The sequence below is a fragment of the Saccopteryx leptura genome, chromosome 13 (assembly GCF_036850995.1).
Source record: "Saccopteryx leptura isolate mSacLep1 chromosome 13, mSacLep1_pri_phased_curated, whole genome shotgun sequence".
NCBI lineage: Eukaryota > Metazoa > Chordata > Mammalia > Chiroptera > Emballonuridae > Saccopteryx > Saccopteryx leptura.
In genome coordinates this window covers 56,309,480-56,334,581 of record NC_089515.1, presented here as the reverse complement: position 1 = coordinate 56,334,581, position 25,102 = coordinate 56,309,480, and the positions used below count along the sequence as shown (strand labels likewise).

The window sequence follows — 25,102 nt, the reverse complement described above, 5'->3', positions numbered from 1 at the left end:
AAGACGGAGGTTGATGTTAGCGACAGAGGGTCAGCAGAGCTCCTGACCCTTGAGCCACCTGTGTCTGGGGTTTGTTTTCATGTCCTAGCCTCTGCAACTCTGGGAGCCTGCTCGAGGAAATTGCCGGGAGCCTGTGGAACTGCGTGGCTTAGGGCCGGGTGTGCCCCTGGTGGCGGGGGTGGGGTGGGGTGGGGGAATCGAGGTTCTTCTCTGCCCCGTGAAGCTAAGAACAGGCAAAGCGTGTTTTGGGCACCAGCTTTGACGTCGAGACTTTGGTTATGAAAGAGCCACTTGGGTTTATTGCCACCTCCTATTTTTATTTATTTTTTCACAGCTTTATTTGGTGGATAGGAAACTCACACAGTATACCATCTGCCCACCCGTTTCAAATGTGTGGTTCAACGACGTGTTTGTTTAGTAACTTCATGGAGTTGTGCAACCGTCTAGTTTTAGAACATTTCGCATCACCTCCCAAAGTGCCCTTTTTCATGTCTGCCACTAACACAGGGTGGTTCTAGTTCTCAGATTTTTTGTTTTGTTTATATTTTTCTGAAGTGAGAAGCGGGGAGGTAGAGACAGACTCCTGCGTGCGGCCAGCCGGGGTCTACCTGGCATGCCCACCAGGGGGCGATGCTCTTGTTTTTGTTTCTGTTGTGTGTTTTTTTGAGGAGACTCCCGCCTGGTTCCCGGTGGCCACACCCATTGGCCCTCCCCGCCGGCGGTGTGTGCAGCCGCTGAGTATCTGACGGGGCCTCTCGTCTGCGCAGGGATATTCAAGAGCTCCTGCTACATCGACGTGCGCTGGTTCCCCTTCGACATGCAGCAGTGCACGCTCAAGTTTGGGTCCTGGTCGTACGGAGGGTGGTCCCTGGATCTCCAGATGCAGGAGGCGGATATCAGCGGCTATATCCCGAACGGAGAATGGGACCTCATGGGTAAGCCCGGTGGAGACTGGAGGCTCTGGGACCTCATGGGTAAGCCCGGTGGAGACTGGAGGCTCTGGGACCTCATGGGTAAGCCCGGTGGAGACTGGAGGCTCGCTGTCTGGAGGGGAAAGCCGCTGTCTCCCCCTCTCTCTCCGGGGCTTGTGCTTCGAGGTTTGGGAATGCCCCCGCCGCCCTTTGGCGTGAGCCGTCCTTGCACCCCGTGGCCTTCTCCGTGATTTATCGAGAGCTGGGGGGATTAGAGACGAAAGCAATTAGATAATGCAGTGCTTCCTAAGCAGCATTTCCATGAGCCAGTGCCAATGTAAGCCACCCTTACATCATCTACTCATTCGAATCTACTCTGTTCTGAAAATCATGTTGGATAGCATGCTCCCAGTCATGGGAAGATTTTAAATAAAAAAACAATAATGAGGCCCTGGCTGGTTGGCTCACTGGTAGAGAGCATCAGCCCAGTGTGCGGATGTCCTGGGTTCGATTCCCAGCCAGGGCACACAGGAGAAGCGCCCATCTGCTTCTCCACTCCTCCCCCTCTTGCTTCTCTCTCTCTCTCTCTCTCTCTCTTCCCCTCCCTCAGCCATGGCTCGATTAGAGCGAGTTGGCTCTGGGTGTTGAGGATGGTCCCATGGCCTCCGCCTCAGGTGCTAAAAATGGCTCGGGTTGCAATGGAGCAGCACTCCAGATGGGCAGAGCATCGCCCCCTGGTGGGCTTTCCAGGTGGATCCTGGTCAGGGCGCCTGTGGGAGTCTGTCTGACTGCCTCCCTTCCTCTCACTTCGGAAAAATACAAAAAGAAAAAAAAAAGAAAGAAAGGAAAAAAGAAGAGAAACAAATAGGGTGATCTCGCTTGCACGACGGTTCCTTCTCTCCCTGTCCCCGTGCAGGTATCCCTGGCAAGCGGAACGAGCGGTTCTATGAGTGCTGTAAGGAGCCCTACCCGGACGTCACCTTCACGGTGACCATCCGCCGCAGGACCCTCTACTACGGCCTCAACCTGCTCATCCCCTGTGTGCTGATCTCGGCCCTGGCCCTCCTGGTCTTCTTGCTCCCTGCAGACTCCGGAGAGAAGATCTCCCTTGGTAAGCGCCCCATCTCTGCTGGGAGGGTTCTGCCTGGAGGTCCCCTCTGTGGGCGTCACTGTGGAGAGTGCCGGAGCACAGCAGGGGCTCTGGGTGCAGAGATGTCACAGGGTCTGTGGGGCATATCACACATTGACCTCCTAGTCCGGGACGTCTCCCTGACACCACAGACTCATGACATCGGCTCAGAGCTGGATGCCACGCCCTCCTGAGATTCCATAGCCTCTCCGATCCCACACGGAGGATAGGGGGACTTGGGTTTTCTTCCCTCCCACCACCCCATCCGCCTTTCGGTGGCCACCAGCCAGCATGTGAGCATGCGTTGTGCACAGGAAATAACTCAGTCTAATCCATGACCATCTTGCCTATGCTACGCGCCCCTACACACTGCCATTCCTAAGGGTCATCCCATCGGAAGATAACGTAAGATTTAGAATAGCGAAAGGAGTGTCTCCAATTCTCAGCAAGACCAAAGAGCATACTGAGTCCGCAGGGAAGATAATCATTCTCAAGCCCAGTTCCCCCAAGGTGTCACAGCTGCTACGCAGCAAAGCCTTCGAATGGGCTGTTTTCTTCTTCCCGCCAAATGAGACTGTACCTTCTCCATGATCATGGGATAAAGACAATGAGGGGTGCTAGCACTAACTCCAAGGCTTCATTCTGAAGTTCTGGCCCCCAAATCTGACCCCTCCAGGGACTTCTCTGGTATGCTGGTAAATGACGTGACTTTCCCCAGAGCAACGCCCATCCCATAAACACACCAAAACCAGGCCCTTGGTTTCAGGAATGTCTTAGACACACCGCCTTCTCCTCTCCCAGCCACTCCCTGGTTCTTTGAACCACAGGGGAGCCAGCCCCCCAACTGTTCGATGGCATTGAGGTCTGGTGGCCGGTCTGTCTCAGGCGCCCTATGGTTTGGTTTTGTTTCAGGGATAACAGTCTTGCTCTCGCTCACGGTTTTCATGCTGCTAGTGGCTGAGATCATGCCTGCTACATCCGACTCGGTGCCCTTGATAGGTAAGCGTGTGTCGGGCTCCCCTCGGAGACGTGGGCTTGAAGGGTGCCCGGGATTTCCTAGCACAGGATGGAGCAACGCATGTGCTCCCAAGATCACAGACAGCTGCCCTGGCCCCTGCTTTCTGCCATGAAGAGACGGATTACTGTGACTATTCAGAAAGGTTCACGACCTCTGCTCCGCTGGGCACCCATGAGAGGGGAGCGCGGAGTCCAGCTTTGCAGTTTGCCTCTAAGATGCAGAAACGGTTCCTCTCTAATTCTCCCCTTCATGCTTGTTAGGGAGTCAAGGGATTCTACCATTAGAGATTCATTATTTTTTTTTTTTTTTTTTTTTTTTTTTCATTTTTCTGAAGCTGGAAACGGGGATAGACAGTCAGACAGACTCCCGCATGCGCCCGACCGGGATCCACCCGGCACGCCCACCAGGGGCGGTGCTCTGCCCCCCAGGGGGCGATGCTCTGCCCATCCTGGGCGTCGCCATATTGCGACCAGAGCCACTCTAGCGCCTGAGGCAGAGGCCACAGAGCCATGCCCAGCGCCCGGGCCATCTTTGCTCCAATGGAGCCTTGGCTGCGGGAGGGGAAGAGAGAGACAGAGAGGAAAGCGCGGCGGAGGGGTGGAGAAGCAAATGGGCGCTTCTCCTATGTGCCCTGGCCGGGAATCGAACCCGGGTCCTCCGCACGCTAGGCCGACGCTCTACCGCTGAGCCAACCGGCCAGGGCCCGAGATTCATTATTTTTTTTATCAGGAATCATTGTGTGCCCACAAACCCTTTGTGAAAAATGAGAAAGGCTCACACTTTTTTTTTTTTTTTTTACAAGTTCCAATTAATTTTATGTAAAGAATATATCATGGAATAAAAAGGGAAAAATTAGAGAAACTAAACCCCTCTTTGTATATGTGCTTACAGATCGTTCTCTGAAGAAAACTAGTGTAAAAGAATGCTCATAAGGTTGTTAAAATGGGTTATTGCATGTGTTTGGTTTTTTTTTTATTTTAATGGGGTGACATTAATAAATTAGGGTACATATGTTCAGAGAAAACATCTCCAGGTTATTCTGACATTTAATTATGTTGCATACCCGTCACCCAAAGTCAAATTGTCTTCTGTCACCTTCTATCTGGTTTTCTTTGTGCTCCTCCCCTCCCCCACTCCCTCCCTCTCCCCCCCAACCCCCACATGCTTGTCCATGTTTCTGAGTCTCATTTTTATGTCCCACCTATGTATGGAATCATATAGTTCTTAGTTTTTTCTGATTTACTTTTTTCACTCAGTATAATGTTATCAAAGTCCATCCATGTTGTTGTAAATGATCTGATGTCATCATTTCTTATGGCTGAGTAGTATTCCATAGTATATATGTACCACATCTTCTTTATCCAGTCATCTAATGACAACAATCCAATAAAAAAAAATGGGAAGAGGACATGAACAGACACTTCTCCCAGGAAAAAATACAAATGGCCAACAGGTATATGAAAAGATGCTCATCTTCATTAGCTATTAGAGAAATACAAATCAATACTACAATGAGATATCACCTCACGCCTTTTGATTAGCTATTATCAATAAGACAGGTAATAACAAATGTTGGAGAGGCTGTGGAGAAAAAGGAACCCTCATTCACTGTTGGTGGGAATGTAAAGTAGTACAACCATTATGGAAGAAAGTATGGTGGTACCTCAAAAAACTAAAAATAGAACTACCGTATGACCCAGCAATCCCTCTACTGGATATATACCCCCAAAACTCAAAAGCATTGGTACATAAAGACACATGCAGCCCCGTGTTCATTGCAGCATTGTTCACAGTGGCCAAGACATGGAAACAACCATACTTTAATTCTTACCCACCGTTTCCTGGCATAACTTGATGTCTCTGTATAAAATGAACACATGTGAGGATACATGAGCAGGACACATAGGTCTAAAGCATGACCTTCTGCCCAGGGAGGGCCAGAAGATACAGGAGACAGCATCACTGGTGGCTGGGGGCCTCCTTGAATGGGAACAAGTAGAAACATGCTCAGAGGTACAGTGGTCAAGATCCGGTACCCTTGCCAGGGAAGCCAGGGTTCACTTTCTGGCCAGGGCTCCAGCCCTACAGGCCAGACGCAAGGACAAGAAGCAAACAGAATTCTCCCAGGGGAATATTAGGCTTAATATGGGAGTCACCATTCCCCCTTGACAGGGGAGGACGGAAACTGAATGGCATCTGTGACTACTTGTGTTGGCCCACGCCGCCTGGGGGGCACCCTGGGTCATTGACTAGGGTGGGTAGGAATGGGGAGCCTTCCGTGGACAGTCTCAGGCTTCGTGAATGGAGAAGGTCCTTCTCGGTGGAGCCCCCTGTACATGTGGTATTTTGGCCAGAGAGACCACGGATTGGTATGAAAGGCCTTTGTGGGCGTCCTATTTCCCAATGCCATCCAGAGAATGAGGAACCATCTTTCAACTTGATGGTCTTAGGCCATTCCTTTCCACACAGTGCCCGAATGGGGACTTGGGACAGAAACCGTCTTCCGTGAGGCAGTGGGCGGGCTCTACCTCGACGGATGAGCCAATGGAGAAAGAAATGCTCGGCCCATCCACAGTTCACGTCTGGAAGGACGGAATGCTGTTGGCCTTGACCTCTGTTTTGACATTTCAGCTGTGAGGTCCTTTGACCCTGGTACCTTCCCTAGGTCATTGTATTCATCTGCTAGAGATGCCACAGTAAAATCCCACAGACTGGGTGTGGGGGGTGCTGACACAACAGAAATGTATATGGTCGTCGTTCTGGAGGTCCAAGATCAAGGTGTTGGCAGGGTTGGTTTCTTCTGAGGCCTCTCTCCTTGGTCTGGAGATGACCACTCTCTTGCTGTGTCATCACCTGGGCTTCCCTTTCTGTGTGGGTCACTGGTGTCTCTTTGTGGGTTCAAATGTCCCCTTTTTTTACAAGGAGACCAGTAAGACTGGATCTGGCCCCACTCACAACCTCATTTTAATTGAATCTACTCTTCAAAGGCCCCATCTCCAAAGAAAGTCCCTTTCTCTGGTCCTGGGAGTTAGAGCTTTGACACAGGAATTTTAAGGGGACACAATTCAGCCCACCACGGTCGTGGTGTGGTTCACTCTCTTTCCCCTTGTGATCCCTGGTGCTGATTTGATGTCTCAAATGTCCACCTGCAGAAGTTCCTCCCAGGGACCCTTTGGTCTGCTCTGATCTCACCTGCAGCACGCCCGTGCCTTACCTCATCACGATCGTTCTCATCATCCAGGTGTTTTCAGTTGCAATATATATAGAGGTCCACGTGCTTTCTCGCGGGAACTCTTGCATCCCCACCTCCTGCGAGGTGCTGTAGATCTCCTTGGAGATGGGTCCACTCTCCGTCCCCGGAGGTTGGTGTGGTGGATGGAGGTGGAGTCTCACCCCGCGTCCCTTCTCTCTGCAGCTCAGTACTTCGCCAGCACCATGATCATCGTGGGCCTCTCCGTGGTCGTCACAGTGATTGTGCTGCAGTACCACCACCACGACCCCGACGGCGGCAAGATGCCCAAGTGGGTCCGTTCCTCCTGCCCCGCCCCGCAGAGAGTCAGGGCCCCTCCCTGGAGGGGGTTTGAAAACCCCACGGCAGCTAGCATTCCTACAGTAAGGGTGGGACTTCTCAGGTGACCTCCCCTGCCTGCGCGTCTGTGTGTGGGGGGGGTGGATTAGTGGTGGTGGGGGGCATGCTTTCAGCGCCCTGGGCGCTGTTCTTACACTTGGACACCCAGAGCCGGGCTCATGCGCGCTGACTGCCAGGTGGGTTTGGCTAGCACAGTGAGTTTCAAACCACTTACTGCTTTTTGCACGCACACTGTGGAGACCCATGCGGCGGTTGGACGCGAGGGAACAAGAGCTAAGCACACAGCTCACCTTGGTTCCTCCAAACAGTAGGAAATAGAGCGAGCAGTGTACAAAATACGCATTCAGGACACAGAGGGATGTCGTCTAATCGAAATCCTAGAAAATAAAGAAGTTTCCAGTGGAACGGGGAATGGATAAAAGAAAATAGATGAAAAAGAGAGGAGTGAACACAATAGCCTGTCCTGGCCCAGGCCACACCCACTTCAAGCAGGCCACGCCCACTTCCCTGCAGGCCACGCCCACACCCCTGCAGGCCACAGGCCACACTCATACCCATGCAGACCATACCCATCCCTGCGGGCCATGCCCTCTTCCTCCTGCAGGTCATGCCCACCTCCTTACAGGCCACACCCTTATCTATGCAGGCCACACCCACCCTGCAGGCCACACCTACTTTCTCTGCTGGTCACGCCCACCTTCTCTGCTGCTGAGCAAACAATGGTGTGATGTTTGCAGATGTTCCCCAACATGTGCTCTGAGCCTTTCCAGTTCAGTGTCCACTGCTGCACACCCACCCTCCTGGACATTCAGGCCCACCAGACCCTGGGTTTTCCCCACCTCACCGTGGTGCGGCAGACCCCCAGCAGGAGAGGGCTGACCCCACCTGCCTCTTACCCGGGCCTTGCAGACCTTCCAGTTTTCCTGTCCAGAGAGGGTGGCCTAGGGGATTGTTGGAAACTAAGGAAGCCCTCTCCTGTCAGAAACGAGCCCGTCTTCTGAGACCCTGGCATCCAAGTTCGGAAGGGTATCCGGGACTTGCCAAGGCACTAAATGCCGTTGCAAGAGAGAAGCATGCATGTTGTGTGACTTCCAGGAACAGGGAGCTCTGGGCCTTCTAACGGTATTTATCTATCGTGCCGTAATTTACAGTGACCCAAAGTCAACGCAGGGACGGCCACTAGTTTTGATGATTTCAATTTTGTCAATTTGCAGCCTGTATACTTTTAAAGCCAGCCAAGGTTAAAACCACTTATAAGACTTCCCAACATTATTTATAAGAGCCAAGATCTGGGAACAGCCTAGATGCCTAGATCAATAAGTGAATGGATGCCATAGAAGTCCTCGTGCCTCTCGACCGTGGAATATGACTCATCTGTAAAAAAGAAAGGAAATCCTACCATTTGCGACGACATGGATGAACCCAGAGGGCGTTATGCTAGTGAAATGATGCAGACAGAGAAATCAAGTACCCTACATTGTGTTTCACTCACATGTGGAATCTCAAAAAAAAAAAAAAAAAAAGGCTGTACAAAGTGACTGTTTCCTCTTACTTCCTTTCCCATGGCGAGTTCTTACCCTGCAAAACAACCCCCTCTCATGGCTCACTGCATCAGCAGTAAGTAGCTTGAGCTTCCATAAATAGAGCCATCTCCTATCGTCACATACAGGGCACGTCGCCCCCGTAAACGGGCTTGTTCTGAGAAGATCCTTTCCTTACCAAGCTGGGACACCTGTGTACACATTCACCTATTGAAGACTTCCTCACCTGACTTTCTTATAACCCTGCCACAATACACTGACAGGCTACCAAAGTAAAATTACAGGTACAGAAATTCTGTCCCTGTCGTCCCCGCCCCTCAACCTCCTCCCACCACCCACACCGATAACCATTGGAATTAGTTCCTTCTTTTTACCCTTCCGGGGTTGGTTTATGCAAATATCAACACAGAGTCTCACTTCTCACGGTTGGGCTGATGTAAAAATAAGGAAGGTAAGACATAAAGACGCCAAACTAGTTTTAAGGCCCTGGTAATGCTTGACAGTTCCCCCCAGAAAAAAAAAATCTTTATTAAGAGCAATAATTATGTGCCTCTCTCTCAGCGCAAGAGTGAAGACCAATGGCTGAAAAATGAAGTGGGAGGCTTGTCTCTCTCTCTCTCCCCCATTTTACACAGCACACTGTGTTTTCTTCTTTCCAAGTGTATTTGAAACATAAACAGCCTCCAAGGGGCTTTTATGATGATATGTTGCTACGAACAAGAGACTTCCGGGTGCAGTGGCATTATGTGACATTTGCACAGGCAGAAACAAAACCATGACCTAACAGAAGGGGTCACAAGCACAGTTTGATAAGTGCCAGGAGAGATGGTTCCACCTTTTGCGATGCCTTCACTTTGAAAGCTAACTACTCAGGCCCTGGCATTCAAAATCGACGTGGTGGCGTGGGTCATATTAGCTGGAGATGGGACCCCGGGGGGGGGGGAGGCACAGAGCCACCACACAGCAGGAGAGGCTGTTGGCCCTACCACTCAGCTCTCCGGGTGCCCGGCTGGCTGCCTCTCATTTGGAGGCACTCAGGCCCACCATGCTTTCTCAGGCCCTGGTCCAGGTGAGGCTGGGCAACAGCCCCGGGAGTTTGAGACAGAACCCAGTAGAGGTGTTTACACATCAGGCTGCAGAAGTCTACCTCTATTAGGTGGCATGATATCTGTGAAACCCTGAGCCAATGCATTGGCCTCTTTGAACCTCAGTTTCTTTATCTGTAAATCGGGGACGTACATTGACTTCATCGAGCCTTCAAAGGCCCAAGATGTGGAGGGCCACCGTGGCCTGAAGATTTATGTGGGACAAATGTCTCTGATCTTACTGGACATGGAAAGCCTACGAGGGTCAGTAGACAGGACTCTCCCAGCTCTGGAGAGATATAATCATGGGATGCAGGCAGGATATATGGAGAGCCACCTGCTGCTATGGCTGAGGGTTACCTTGATAGCCGAGGTAAAACTGCTAGTGTGATTTCTACCGCAGTCAACCGTGAGGTCATAGAAATGATTGCCAAGAAAGTGCCACGGACGTGAACTTTACAACTCACTGCCCGTGCTCACAGATGGAAGACGGACCCTGTGGGTGGCCGGTGGAATTGGCCGAGAGTCATAAACCAGAATGGAAATAAAACTGGTCTCTGGATAGTTTCAGGGAACGGGCCCAGTTGTCAGGTTCTTGTCCCAAACAAACTTGCCAAAATGCCTTTCTGTATTGGAATGGAGGCTCCAGATGGTTCCCTTATTTCACAAGAGGGATACACAAGAGCATGGTTCTTCTCCAGTGTCATCTCCGTGCGTGGGCAACCCGTGATTATAAAACACCTTGGGTCAGAGGTCCTCCAACTATGGCCCTGGTGGCCAAAGCCGGCCCACTAACTACTTTTACAAGTGAATTTTCTTCCTTCCTTCCTTCCTTCCTTCCTTCCTTCCTTCCTTCCTTCCTTCCTTCCTTCCTTCCTTCCCTCCCTCCCTCCCTCCCTCCCTCCCTCCCTCCTTCCTTCCTTCCTTCCTTCCTTCCTTCCTTCCTTCCTTCCTTCCTTCCTCCTTCCCTCCCTCCCTCCCTCCCTCCCTCCCTCCCTTTCTTCTTCTTCTTATTCTTTTTTTTTTTTTTAGCAATCAGCCTGCCTGTTCCTTTATAGCAGTGGTCCCCAACCCTTTTTTGGGCCACGGACCGGTTTAATGTCAGAAAATATTTTCATGGACCGGCCTTTAGGGTGGGACGGATAAATGTATCACGTGACCGAGACAAGCATTCAGAGTGAGTCTTAGACAGATTTAACAGAGGGAATCTGGTCATTTTTAAAAAATAAAACATCGTTCAGACTTAAATATAAAGTCTGAACGATGTTCATAAAACTGAAATAATGTAAGTTATTTATTCTTTCTCTGCAGGCCGGTACCAAATGGCCCACGGACTGGTACCGGTTCGAGGCCCTGGAGTTGGGGACCACTGCTTTATAGAGTGTCTGTGGGTGATTTTGTGTGACTCCAGCAGAGCTGAGGAAAAAACAGAAGTCTCAGGGCCCACCAGGCTGAACTAATGTTTACTTTTGGACTCTTTACAGAATGGTGGACAGCCTGTTCAAAGTCTCCCACTCCTGTGATCTCACCTGGTCTTCCGTGCAGTCTAAGGAGTTAGGTTACAGGGTCTAAACTCTCTCAGTTAATACGCCTTTAGTGTCCGAGGGCCTTGTGTTTTCTTTTCCCCCTCAGAGCCCCCTTAGCGCAAGTCTGCTTTTGAAACATGTCAAAGCAACTTAATGGGCTTTGACATCGCAGCACCTGTTGGGCCAGTGCCTGTCTCCTCGGCTTTTTGTTTCATATTGTTGACTTTCTCTGCACTTGCTTTTTTAAAAAAACAGTTATCGTATTGGTTTTAGAGAGAGAGAGAGGAAGTGAGAGAGGAAGAGAGAAAGAGAGAGAGAGAGAGAGGAACATTGATCTGTTCCTCTATGTGCCATGACTGGGGATCGAACCTGCAACCTCTGCCTTTAAGGATGATGCTCTGACCAACTGAGCTATCTGACCAGAGGGTCTCTTCACTTGCTTTAAAAACAAAACAAAAACAAAACAAAGCTCGCCTTGCTACCATAGGGCATCATTTTCAAGGGGTGTAGCGATCTGCTGTGACAGGGTGAACCACTTCAAGCCAGGGGTTTAGCAGCATCTGCCGGATGTCACCCGGGTGCCCTTGTCAATCTAAAGCCTTCCGGGAGGCCCCTGGGGATGTGCAGTATGCTCTGGGTACCTGACACGGAGTGAGGGAGGGTGGCCCCTGGTCACAGATAAGGAAGGATCAGAGAGGGAAAACCTCGTGCCCTGCTCCGGGCTCTCTTTCTAAGAAGGGTTTTTCTCCCCACGTGGAGGTGTGCTCATTGCAGAGGAGAATTCAGCCCGTCCCCGTGGGATAGGGGCGTCCGACACACCCTCGGGGGCGGGGACGCAGGAAGGGCCAGGCCGGTGCAGGAAGGGCCTGGCCGGTGCGGGAAGGGCCTGGCTGGTGCGGGAAGGGCCTGGCCGGTGCGGGAAGGGCCTGGCCGGTGCAGGAAGCCAGGCTGGTGGTGCAGGAAGGGCCTGGCCGGTGCGGGAAGGGCCTGGCCGGTGCAGGAAGCCAGGCTGGTGGTGCAGGAAGGGCCTCGCCGGTGCGGGAAGGGCCTGGCCGGTGCAGGAAGCCAGGCTGGTGGTGCAGGAAGGGCCTGGCCGGTGCAGGAAGGGCCTGGCCGGTGCAGGAAGGGCCTGGCCGGTGCAGGAAGCCAGGCTGGTGGTGCAGGAAGGGCCTGGCCGGTGCAGGAAGGGCCTGGCCGGTGCGGGAAGGGCCTGGCCGGTGCAGGAAGCCAGGCTGGTGGTGCAGGAAGGGCCTGGCCGGTGCGGGAAGGGCCTGGCCGGTGCAGGAAGCCAGGCTGGTGGTGCAGGAAGGGCCTGGCCGGTGCAGGAAGGGCCTGGCCGGTGCGGGAAGGGCCTGGCCGGTGCAGGAAGCCAGGCTGGTGGTGTGGAAAGGGCCTGGCCGGTGCGGGAAGGGCCTGGCCGGTGCGGGAAGGGCCTGGCCGGTGGTGCAGGAAGGGCCTGGCCGGTGCGGGAAGGGCCTGGCCGGTGCGGGAAGGGCCTGGCCGGTGCGGGAAGGGCCTGGCTGGTGCGCGCGCCCTTAACGCCCCGCTGCGTCTCCCCAGACCAGGATCATCCTGCTGAACTGGTGCGCCTGGTTCCTGCGCATGAAGAGGCCCGGAGAGGACAAGGTGCGCCCGGCCTGCCAGCACCGGGCGCCGCGCCGCTGCAGCCTCGCCAGCGTGGAGACGGGCGCCGTGGCCGGGCCGCCCGCCGCCAACGGCAACCTGCTCTACATCGGCTTCCGCGGCCTGGACGGCGTGCACTGCGCCCCGACCCCGGACTCGGGGGTCGTCTGCGGCCGCCTGGCCTGCTCCCCGGCGCACGCGCACGACGAGCCCTCCGAGGGCGACCCGGACCTCGCCAGGATCCTGGAGGAGGTGCGCTACATCGCCAACCGCTTCCGCGGCCAGGACGAGAGCGAGGAGGTGTGCAGCGAGTGGAAGTTCGCCGCCTGCGTGGTGGACCGCCTGTGCCTCATGGCCTTCTCCGTCTTCACCATCATCTGCACCATCGGCATCCTCATGTCCGCGCCCAACTTCGTCGAGGCCGTGTCCAAGGACTTCGCGTGACTGGTCTGGGTCCCCACCTGCGCGGAGGAGGGAGACCCGATCGCGCGCCCCTGTCAGTCACGTTGGTGATGGCCCCCTTGTCACTTTCAGGAACAGGAGGTCAGCCCGTTTGGGTTTGGTCCTTTCAGATGGGCTGCTGGACATCCTCGCTCTCCCTGAAAGGTCATTTTGCCCGGGTCCCCGCTTCCTGGCGAGCCCCTGTGGGGGGGTGGGGGTGGCCCGGAGTGCCCTGGAGGCCTTGCCACCTTGGTTTTGCATGCCCGCGTGTCACCTGTCCTGAAGGTCCCCGTGACCGCTCAGCGTCTGCTTTGGCTTATGTACCAACCTAGATGGGGGACCCACACATAACAATAAAGCACCCTCACTAAACCCATCCCAACCGGTAACGGGTGACAGGAACCACAACGAAACCAAATGAAAACAGAAAAACCCGGACTGCTGGTATCCCTACAACGCAGATGTTACTGACCAAAGACGGGGGGGGGGGGGGGGGGGGGGGGGGGGGATTGTCTTAACGCTGTTTCAACGTTTAAAAAACCAAAAGAGAGGAAGACCCAGGTGATCTTGCAAATTATGTTTTTACCAGCCTGATGCCTATGGAAGGAGCAGACCCAGTCAAGTAATGGGGGGGGGGGGGGTGATTTCTGCAGATTCTATGTTGCCCGGGAGACACTGGGTGGTTCAGAGAGCTGGCTCTATTCTGCAATTCCCAAGCATAGTCAAGTTTTATTAGAATTACCAGCCCAATGTAATAGCTAAAGCTAAATTAAGCCATCTGTGTGTGTGTGTATGTTTTTTTTTTTTTTTTAAAGAATGCCTCAGATGTATGCACACATACTGGAGTGGATTAGTCTTAGAAATTTGTGGATACGTACAGCCCACAGCATAACCTGAAAGTATTGTGTTGGGACCAGGGGAAGGAGAGTGGAGATCTCTTCCTGCTCCTTGTGTGGCAGAAACAGGAGGAGACGATGTGTCCCGTGGCTTCCATGGTCAGCAGGAGGGGACTGGCAAGCTCACACTGTTGTTTCTGGCTTTGGGGGACCTGCCTCCCCACAGCTTGTCTGCCTATCTCAGCCCAGAAAGCTGGCTGAATGGGTGGGATCCCGGGAGATGGGTGTTTTAAAAGCAAAGGGAACCTTCCTTTTAAAATTTACATGGTGAAGTACCTACCGCTTAGATCAGGGGTCCCCAAACTTTTTACACAGGGGGCCAGTTCACTGTCCCTCAGACCGTTGGAGGGCCGGACTATAAAAAAAACAACAACTATGAACAAATCCCTATGCACACTGCACATATCTTATTTTAAAGTAAAAAAACCAAAATGGGAACAAATATAATATTTAAAATAAATAACAAGTAAATTTAAATCAACTAACTGACCAGTATTTCAATGGGAACTATGGGCCTGCTTTTGGCTACTGAGATGGTTAATGTGCTCCTCTTACTGACCACCAATGAAAGAGGTGCCCCTTCCAGAAGTGTGGCGGGGGCCAGATAAATGGCCTCAGGGGGCCACATGTGGCCCGTGGGCCGTAGTTTGGGGACCTCTGGCTTAGATGATCTAATAGATGACAGTAGTCACTTTAACTCTTTGATAGTTCTCATTTTTTTTTTAATATCAGAGGGAGACACAAGGAAATATCTCTTGTTTTATGGTTCCATCTGATAACTGCTCAGAGCTCAAAACTGCAGAAGGCTTTGCGCCCCTGGGGATCTTTTGTTGGCATCAGACCCCTGAAATGGGCACATCGTGAGTAAAGATTAGATTTTTTTCTTTTTCCAGAGAAAAGGACATTGCATACACCTCTCTGGCCACTTATTTTGGTCCTTTTGGGTAAGGCACATGGAGTGGTTTGCCCTGAGGAAGATGGCAGCTTGCACGAGCTGTGAGTGTCTGTGTGCGTGCGTGCGTGTGCACCCGTGACAGGTTCAGAGAGGACGCGTCGTGCCCAACAAAATCAATCAGTCAGGGCATCCTCAAATCACAGCTTTTGGAGCAAGGCTGTCCTCAGAATTTCCCCATCTAGGTAGGATAAACACCAACCAGTCCTTTTTTTCTTTCTTATTAAACTACCTTTAGAAACAAGTGACATGTTTTGATCTAGAAAGAAAATACTTCATTTCTTATAGCTAGATGAAAATTGATCCTTACCACATTTTGGCTTTGGGGGGGGGGGAGGAAGATAAGCTTTATGGGTTTTGTATCTTAAAACATAAAAAAAGCGAACAAAAGTAGTCCGTATTTTGACCATCCGAATAATGACGCTGCCATTTTAAAGCATAATAAAGAAATGGATGCCTAGTTAGAAAAGTGTGAATGGCAAAAAACATCAGCCTCTTATCTTAATTAATTCGCCAGTGCCCTCTGGAACTGTCGGGCCTGATGTCTTGAAATGTTTTGTTTATTACTTGTCTTTTGATGTTATTTTTGTTGATTTCCTTATTGGCATATAGAAAGAGTAAACTTCTTGCTGTCCATTTATCATACTTTCTTTTGTAGAGCCTGGATTTGTTTCTCATTTTAAAGGGCCCTCCCTATTCTGAGATGATAAATAAACTTACTCATATTTTTTTTTCTAAATCCTTATGGTTTCACTTCTTTACCTTTATGCCTGCTAACTCCCTGGAATTCATTTGTCGCAGGTAATGGAAGTCAAAATGCATGATTATAGGACCTGGCCGGTTGGCTCAGCGGTAGATCATTGGCCCGGCATGTGGAAGTCCCAGGTTTGATTCCTGGTCAGGGCACATAGGAGAAGCGCCCATCTGCTTCTCCACTCTTCCCCTTCTCCTTTCTCTCTATCTCTGTCTTCCCCTCCCACAGTCAAGGCTCCATTGGAGCAAAGTTGGCCCGGGCACTGAGGACGGCTCCATGGCCTAAGCCTCAGGCACTAGAATGGCTCCAGCTGCAACGGAGCAACGCCAAGATGGGCAGAGCATCGCCCCCCAGTGGGCATGCCGGGTGGATCCCAGTTGGGTGCATGCAGGAGTGTGTCTCTGCCTCCCCCTGCTTCTAACTTTGGAAAAAAACAACAACAAAAAAAGATGCATGATTTTTTTTTCTCCAAATGGTTGATTACTTGTACCACTAAATTATGTAAGTCCATTTTGGTAATACAATTATAATCTCTTCCCCACTTGTTCAAAATGCCACTGTTTTTCTTTTGTAAACTAAACTCCTCTAAATGTTTTGATCTATTTCTGCTTTATTATCTCTCCAGGAAAGCCTTTAAATTTCTGAGGGTTTACTCATGTTAGTATCAAATATTCACATTGATACATCAATCTTCAAGTCAACACTCCCCTCAACCAAAACATACACACACTCTCACACATACACAAACATACATCTTTTTTTTTTTAATTTTTACCTAGAGTCACAATTAATTTATAAAATGAATCTTTCTATTCAAAATACTGTATTCTAGGCCTGTATTCCAATAGAATTTTACACCACTGAGTAGGTTTTACCGCTTTGTTACGACAGGTCCTATACATCACTCATGGTTTATTTCTACATATTTCACCACATCACTTGATGACCATTTTCAATGGAATAATTCCTCCACTTTATTTTCGAACTGGGTGTAGAAGAAAAGTAGTAGCTTTTGTATATCAACGTCACGATCAACCACAAAAACTGATTTTTCATTGTTTCTAAGATTCTTTTTTTTTTTAATTTATTTTTTATTTTTCTGAAGCTGGAAACAGGGAGAGACAGTCAGACAGACTCCCGCATGCCCCCGACCGGGATCCACCTGGCACGCCCACCAGGGGGCGATGCTCTGCCCCTCTGGGGCGTTGCTCTGTTGCGACCAGAGCCACTCTAGCACCTGGGGCAGAGGCCAAGGAGCCATCCCCAGGGCCCGGGCCATCTTTGCTCCAATGGAGCCTCGGCTGTGGGAGAGGAAGAGAGAGACAGAGAGGAAGGAGAGGGGGAGGGGTGGAGAAGCAGATGGGCGCTTCTCCTGTGTGCCCTGGCCGGGAATTGAACCCGGGACTTCTGCACGCCAGGCCAACGCTCTACCACTGAGCCAACCGGCCAGGGTCTATTTTTTTTTTGTTTCCTCCTTTCCAATATATCCCTTATTTATTCTTAACGACTTGAGAACAGGGTTGGATAATGGGGCTTCGGGTGGCAAACAGATCTTGCTCCTGACATTAACGAGACAGTTCAGTGTCTCCCCGTCTAACTCGTATGAAGACAGGTACTTTTGTTGTCATAATAAAAAAAGTATTCAGGTATTCTCAAACTATCAAGGCTTTCCAGGGAAGATACATAGGACAGATTTTTGTCACAGTATACATCCTTGTCAGTATCCATGGAGATGATCAGGGTTCCCCTTTCCTCAACCCCTACATTGTATTAATAGCTTCCTTAAGACCAAACCACTCTTCTGTTCCTGTGGTGATCCCTAGTTACACTTTTTGATGTTGCTATTCATAATTGAGATGAACCGTTGTTGTACATTGCTTTTGTGTGCTAAACAGAAAAGGAAACAAACAGAAAACTCAATATTCTGCAACCGTTCACTTGGTTTTAAATCATTTTCTACTTAAATGTAAAAAAAAAAAGTTACCTAGGGGTTGTCTGAATGTCCAATGGTGTGTTTCTTTCTGGATTTCACTCACAGGGACCTAACCTGGTCCCTGAGCTCTTCTAGGGCCTAACTTAGTTATACGTCCTGAAGACCTGCACTCAGTGCCTTCACAGCTGTACATTTCTAAATAACTGGAATTTCATTTGTGGTGTCCTCTTTATGAATTATTAAGAAGCCTGGGCTTGTTAACAGGATAGATTGTTTTGTTTTTGCTCGCTTTTTATTCTTGACTCTGATTGCATCATCTGGTGGAAGGAGCTACGACAGGTATCACTTTCACTTGCAGGAATTTGAAAAGATTTTCTTTGTGGCCAGAGCATTGTTGATTTGTGTGCTTATCGGGGTGGGTGAGTTTCAAAAATAATTGGGTAAGAAGAGGGAGCTTTAAGTATCTTAAAACCAGGGCCAGTCCCGGCTCCCCCATGTCCCAGCCGCCTCACTCTAGACCATGAATTCTGGGACAAACCACTGAGTTAAGAACTAGGACTTCACACAGCTTCATGCTACCTTCCCCCCCCCACACACCCCGTGGAGCAAGCACTGGGGGACCTATAGGATTCTGACCAATTGGCCTTGTATGAGGCAGTAAGACAAAAGAAGAGAAGGATCAAGTGCTAATTTAGGGGTATGGTGCACGCTGAGGAAAGCAAAACTTGGAGGAGGAATTTTTAGAATGAAAGGATGGCATGAATGTCTTGGAATCTTTGGGAAGAAGAGCAACACATAGTTTCCCCATATTTAAGCAGAAGTGGTCACTTGTTTAAGTCAAAGACAAAAACTAAGAAATTCTCTGGCCATTCTCAGGAACGAACACAGCATGTATACTTTATGCTGGTCATAGTAACAGGTGAATTTTGCTCACACTGACGAGGAAGCAGAAAAGAAAGAGATAAACAAAAGTATAAGAATAAGAAGCAATCAGAGAGGCCAGGGATAAATCTTGGTGCCTATATTATAAATAATTACAAATGATCCATACAGAAACCTGGAGATTCTGAACTTTCTATTTAAATTTTTTTTGGTCTTAGATTATTTTCTAAAATTGGATCACCTGGAGGCTAATTTATTTGCTTGTCACTTTCCTGTTAGGAAGTTGAATTCATTTCTATTTTCACCACTGGGACACAGCAGCTTGTCCATCATTGCCTTCACCCAAATCCCACATGGACGAACTTGCAGCATTTTAATAAGACAGCTCTTTGCTTTGGGAGGAATTTATAATGGGTGAAATAAATCTTCTTATCTTTGAAGTGAAACCTCATTTGTGCCAGCAGCCCCCCCCCCCCCACACACACACCATAGGGATGGGATTGTGGCTTGAATTCAACATCAAAGTGGTTCTTTATACTTGGCCCCACAACAATCTAGGATTCCTTCTTTAAAAGTTCCATACTGACATTGTTATGCAGCATTTTATTAGGTGATAATAAAAGCTCCCTTTCTTCATATATACTCCATAAACCACTGAGTTGTCAAAGTGCCCCATAAATAACGTGAGCATCTGGCTCATGAACAAAAGACACCACTCAGTAGACAGAAGATTCAATGATTCCCCAATTACAGAAAGCACAGGACACACGCTGACCACAATTTGCTGACCTTGCCCGTCAAATACTGTCTGTGGGAACGCTGGCCCTGGGTTCCTCCACACTGGCTTGCAGAGAGCTGCAGATTCTCAGGGGGACACTGAGCCTTGAATGAAAGTCTGACTTGGCTTTAGAACTGGGCTACAGATGAAAACTGGGAATCCCTGCTTCTCTTCCATACAAAGGTGGGCTGAGCCAGGGATCTGAGCTCTTGCAAGAAGTTAGTGTGTAGTAAGCCCACGTGAACCAGAGGGGCAGGTTCCCAGCGTGACAGCGGGTGTATCACTAATGACAGGCCATGAATCATCCTTCTTGTGTCTCGTTTGGACCATGTCAAATACGCCAGTCGAGCATATCTGCCCCAGGGAACTGAGTTGGGATAATGCAACCTGGGATAACAGAAGACTTGGTAAAGTCATTAATCCCAAAGACAGCAGGTGCCTACAGGGTAAATCTGCCTAAGACCAGGAGATGTCCAGGTGCTGAGTCAGTGACTCCCGGGTGTCTGACCTCCCGTAGAGCTCCCAGCATGAAGAACAGACAGGGTGGGGGGGGGGCAAAAGTAGGTTCATAGTTGTTCGTACGGAAAACAAGATGGTAAGTGATAAATAACAATACAAAAAAGAACTCTGTGTTTCATGAACGTACAACTGCAAGCCAACTTTTGCCCCAACCTGCGGAATCAAGAATAAACAGCGCATGGACAGGAAGATCTGAAAATGGGAGCCAGCCTGTCACGTGAGATTTCAAGAAGGGACGATTCAGCCATTTTCAGAATAGCAGGGTGATGAGGATTATCAATGGCATTCAAACTTGCCACGGGCTTGGTTCCTGCAGACCCTGACTCCGTGGTCCACTTGCAACATTAAGAACTGGTGGACATAAAGGACATCTCTGTCCACCAGCACCTTGTGAGGGGAGTCCCCAGGATGATTAGCTGTGCATTTGTGTCCTGTGATGACTGCAGACTCCCTGCCATGTTTAAATCAAATTCCAGTTAAGCCCTGGCTGGGAAGCTCAGTTGGTTAGAGCATCATCACGATAGGCCAAGGTTGCAGGCTCGATCCCTGCTCAGGGCACAGGCAAGAATCAACCAATGAATGCATAAATAAGTGGAACAACAAACTGATGTTTCTCTCCTCTCTCTCTCTCTCTCTCTTTCTCTCTCTCTCTCCCCCCCCCCTCAAATCAATCAATAAAAGCCCCATTCCATCTCCATAGCTACAAATACTATTACCTTTTGGTCTGGCTATAAACATGAATAAGTTTCCCGTTGCTTTAAAACATTCAGACATAAAATGCAGATGGAGGAAGCATAACATGAGGTCCACTCTTCTTTATTAGGGGCCTTGGGGCCTTGGTGGCTTTATCCTTTACTGCTTTCTATTTCTGTATATGGCCCGCTTTGCAGTCTTGTTTCTTTCCCCTACTTCTTTTTTCCCCTCAGACATAAGTGTAGAAAAGGGCATTAACTATAACTCAGCGATACTGGAGGAAAAATTGCATCAAGTCAGCTAAAGAGAACCAAAGTATGCTTTTATGGGCTCCATGTTTGTGGAGCGGATACAGAGGCTGACAGCCTAATAAAAAATTTAAGAGCGCGTGCTCACCTATTCGCTGTGGGCTCTTCAAGGTCTTTGCCAGGAAGGACGGTCCTGGAAAATCCCCGCCTAGATCCTCAGTCGTTATTCACCGGCTGACCCCTGCGCTGCATTATCCGTCTCGCAGACAGACGCGAACCTGGATTCGGTCCCGTGTCCTTCTGCAGAGCTGGAGGTTTAAGAATTCAGTTACTCTGGGAGCAGGAGGAAGAAAGGGAAGCTAAATCAGGATCTCCAGAAATTTAGATATTTTTTTCACCTTTTGAGAACCATTCTAAAAGCAAGTGACAGAGTGTATATATATATATATATATATATATATGAAAAGAGTTTATATATATAAACATGAAGAAAAAAATATTTTTTAATTTAATTTTTTTTCTTTCACTGCATTTTCATGCAAGCAGTTTGTCCTTTAGCAGAGGGAGCTGAGGTCCGGCGTCCGGGCATCTTGTCTGTGCTCTGTACCACCGAGGAGCCTCTCAAGGGCTACAGGAGGGACAGACTGGAGCCCCGTGTGCACAGAAAACCCAACAGGGCTTTGGCGGGGGTGGGGGAGGGGTGACGAGTCTAATGTTCAGAGAAGCACCATCAAGAGAAAAGGCAAAAGGGTAGCTATAGAGCTAATCCTGTCATATTTCTTAAGAGTTTTTTTAAAAATTTATTTATTTTAGGGAGGAAAGAGAGAGAGAGAGAGAGAGAGAAAGAGAGAGAGAGAAAGGGGGAGGAGCAGGAAGCATCAACTCCCATATGTGCCTTGACCAGGCAAGCCCAGGGTTTTGAACTGTGACCTCAGCGTTCCAGGTGGATGCTTTATCCACTGCGCCACCACAGGTCAAGCCATACTGTCTCAGTTCTATGTTTCTGGATCCATTTGTCCCTGGATGCATCTCTATCCTCAACTCCCCCAGGTAAGATGGGACCCAGCCATCCCTTGTCAGTGTGTCTAGTGCCTGGGAAGCTTTGTCTCATCAGACTTCTTTGCCTGGCCATAAAAACGCAGGTGCATGGGAGTACACACATGCACACTGACAGCAGGGTCTTCGGGAGAAGTCAGAGGACAGTGGCTAGAAACTCAGATGTCAGAAAATAAAAATCATCATGATATTGAATGTGTAACACTCATCTGGTTTTCTTCCTTGGGAGCTCTGACTTTCTACAGCAAGGGCAGCGTTCTGACTCTTAGAAACAAATTATCCTCTTTGAAAAGCACTTTTGAAAGCGACCACTCATTCCATGAACAGCCTGTGCCAGGTACCGTGCTAAGAACCCCTTGCATCTAGCCCTCTCCATAACTCTTTGAATAGATGGGATGTTTCCAGCTTCCAGAGAGGCCAATAGAGCACAGGAAAAATTGGACAACCCGCTCAAGGCTGCCCAACAAGGAGAAGAGCAGCCAAAAAGATGTCAACAGAAGCCCCGCAATATTAAGATAATTAAAATAAATAGAGTCACTCGGTGAGACTTACATACATTACTCACTAATTGCGGGGTATTGGCAAAGCCGATTTTTGCTTTTTTCCAAAGATGAAAAAGAAAATTGCTATCTTGTTATGGTGTGTCATTATTTAGACATAGTCATTGATATAGAAATATATATGGGTGCATTTACAAAAACAGAAGTGTATTTTGACTGTGTGATGTAAAGAGATACTACTGTTTTATTATATGCTCTTTGATGCTATGCTAAAACAGGTCATTCTATCATAATTCCAATGCACCCAAGCATTAAATTCCAAGAAGGGTGAATGAAGCAAATGACAAGATATATAGGATTCTGTATGGGAAAAAAAATCGCCTCTCGACCCCTCAAAAAGCAAAAGACATATTGAGACCTATGAACGTGATTTCCAATCTAGAACAGTGGGACACTTTAGATAAGCTTTATTTATATGTTCTCTTTCAAGAAAGGTCAAGTTCCTGCTGGAAGTCACAGCCACTGATGTGGATATTTATCTTGCGTGTGGCTTGTTTCAGATTGTCCTATCTCAGCAGAGATTTACATAATAATAGGCCACAGAGCTGGGACTGGATTCTCCATTTGGGTTTAGGGAAGACAGTAAATGTATTATCCCTCACGGTTATGTCACAGCTGACGAAGGCTTTGACAAAGAATGACAGTTCATTCTAGAAGAGCTATATCCCCTGGGTGTTCATGATTCCCATTTGCAATAATTAGGATTCAAATAGGAGACAGCAGGTGTCAACACCTCCCAGAGCAGTGCAGGACAAAGACCTTGTTCCTCAGAAACTTGGTTTCAGCACAGTCCTATTTCCATTAATAGCAATCAAAGCAGAAATCAGGCTGGTACCACTTCCACTAAGCGGCATTTCTGAATTTAAAAAAATGCAGAATTTAATAACATTTTATTCTAGCAAATCACTAGATGACTCCTGCAAGGTCAGGCAACAGGGGCTCAGGGATGAAAAAGGCACAGGATTGTGAGTAAAGTGGACAGAGAGATGAAGAAGAAAAATGAGGTGGCAAAGTGCCCAGTGCTCCTAGCACAGTCATTGCACAATGCCATGAGCTCACCTGTGGCAGCAGTCAGGACAGAGAGGTCACCCCTATGATGGGAGGAGACTGGGCTTTGATGAACCTGCTGTCAGCCTGACCTTCTGGGATGTCCAGCTAGAGGAGCTGGAGGTTGACCCTCACAAGGTGACACAGCGATTTTATCAGCCATGCAAGCAAACGCCAATAAAAACTCAGGATTCCGAAGCTCAGGTGAGTTTTCCTGGTTAGTAGCACACATCGACATGCCAGGAGAGACACCCCTTCCCCCAAGGGCCTGATGTTCTGCATTTGGGGCCTTGGCCAACCTCACCCTATAGATTTCTTCTGTTGGCTGGTCCTGGTTCATAACCTGTATTACAACACCATCTTCATAAGTACAGGGCTTTCCTGAGCTCTGCAAGTCATTCTAGCAAATTACCAAACCTGAGAGAAGTCGTGGGAGCCCTCAGTTTTATAGTCAGTTGGTTGAAAGGGTTGGTGATCTGGGGACCTTGAGCTTGCAGCTGAGTCTAAAGTGTTAACTCTACTTGTCCTTTGGATACACTATACATAGGAGATGTCACATCCTAGGTTCAAGATTTTCCCCTTCCTGTAGTTGTCAAAGTCTTTTCAAAAACACTAGTTACTGTTTACAATTACAAGTGCATCTGCATCTGTGAGGTTTTTATTTCAGAGTTGATAAAAAGAGAAGTTTTGTTTATTATCCTATTTATTCATTACATACATCTCAAATATTCATATTAAAATGACTAAAATTAGATAAAATTTAAAAACAAAAAATTCAAAAATGCCTAGACACTTGAAATTAAAAACTGAATACCATCTACTGTAATGAACCCCAAAATAAAATACATATGCATACAAAACTAAACATACTCTTTTTTTTAAGCCTGACTTCTTTTTTTTTTTTTTTTTTTTTGTATTTTTCTGAAGCTAGAAACGGAGAGAGACAGTCAGACAGACTCCCGCATGCGCCCGACCGGGATCCACCTGGCACGCCCACCAGGGGCGACCGCTCTGCCCACCAGGGGGCGATGCTCTGCCCCTCCGAGGCGTCACTCTGTTGCGACCAGAGCCACTCTAGTGCCTGGGGCAGAGGCCATGGAGCCATCCCCAGCGCCCGAGCCATCTTTGCTCCAATGGAGCCTCAGCTGCGGGAGGGGAAGAGAGAGACAGAGAGGAAGGAGGGGGGGGGGTGGAGAAGCACATGGGCGCTTCTCCTGTGTGCCCTGGCCGGGAATCGAACCCGGGACTTCTACACGGCAGGCCGATGCTCTACCACTGAGCCACCCGGCCAGGGCTAAACATACTCTTATCATAGGTCCTACACTCACTAATGTGTACCCAAAGGGGCTGAAAATGCATAATCCAACAAAAACCTGCACGTGAATGGCAGCTTTATTCACACTTTGCCCAAAATTGTAAGCAACCAAGATGTCCGTCAGTAGGCAATGAATAAATAATAGGTGTGGTCCACTCAAACAAATGGAGTAGTATTCAGTGCTAACAATTAATGAGCTCTGAGACCGTGAAAATACACGAAGGACACTTAAATGCAAACTCAGTGATATAAGCCAGGCTGAGAAGTCTACCAACTGTCGGATCCCAACTCTATGGTGACTCTGCAAAAGGCAACATGGTGGAGTAAAAATACCCATGTTTTCTGAGGAAGTGGGGAGAAGTGAATAGACATGCTACATACAGGGTTGAAGGCAGTAAGAATACTCGGTGTTGTATTGTAAAAACGAGCCCACTCCACAGCCCATCTGTCCGAACCTACAGGATGTACAACACCAAGAATGGACCTTCAGGTAAAGTACTGAACTTTGGGTGATTATGATGTATGTCAATGTAGGTTCCCCCCGGGTTAAAAAATATCCAAATAAATGAATAATTTTTAAATGTACCACTCTGGCAAGTGATGTTG

At 48.9% G+C, this 25,102-nt stretch overlaps 1 protein-coding gene and 1 non-coding gene across 2 annotated transcripts in view; one reads left to right on the top strand and one right to left on the bottom strand.

Moving 5' to 3' along the window:
* Positions 1–13,284, top strand: part of LOC136384624 (neuronal acetylcholine receptor subunit alpha-7) — a 51,046-nt gene extending 37,762 nt beyond the window's left edge. The window contains exons 6-10 of the mRNA XM_066355013.1: positions 768–935; positions 1,828–2,022; positions 2,953–3,039; positions 6,474–6,583; positions 12,360–13,284. Coding sequence (XP_066211110.1) covers positions 768–935; positions 1,828–2,022; positions 2,953–3,039; positions 6,474–6,583; positions 12,360–12,866 — 1,067 coding nt within the window. The 3' untranslated portion in view covers positions 12,867–13,284. The remainder of the gene's footprint in view (positions 1–767; positions 936–1,827; positions 2,023–2,952; positions 3,040–6,473; positions 6,584–12,359) is intronic.
* Positions 13,285–24,400: 11,116 nt separating this feature from the next.
* On the bottom strand, positions 24,401–24,476 carry TRNAG-GCC (transfer RNA glycine (anticodon GCC)). Its single transcript has one exon. It is a non-coding gene; the product is annotated as a tRNA-Gly (tRNA).
* Between the last annotated feature and the right edge of the window lie 626 nt (positions 24,477–25,102).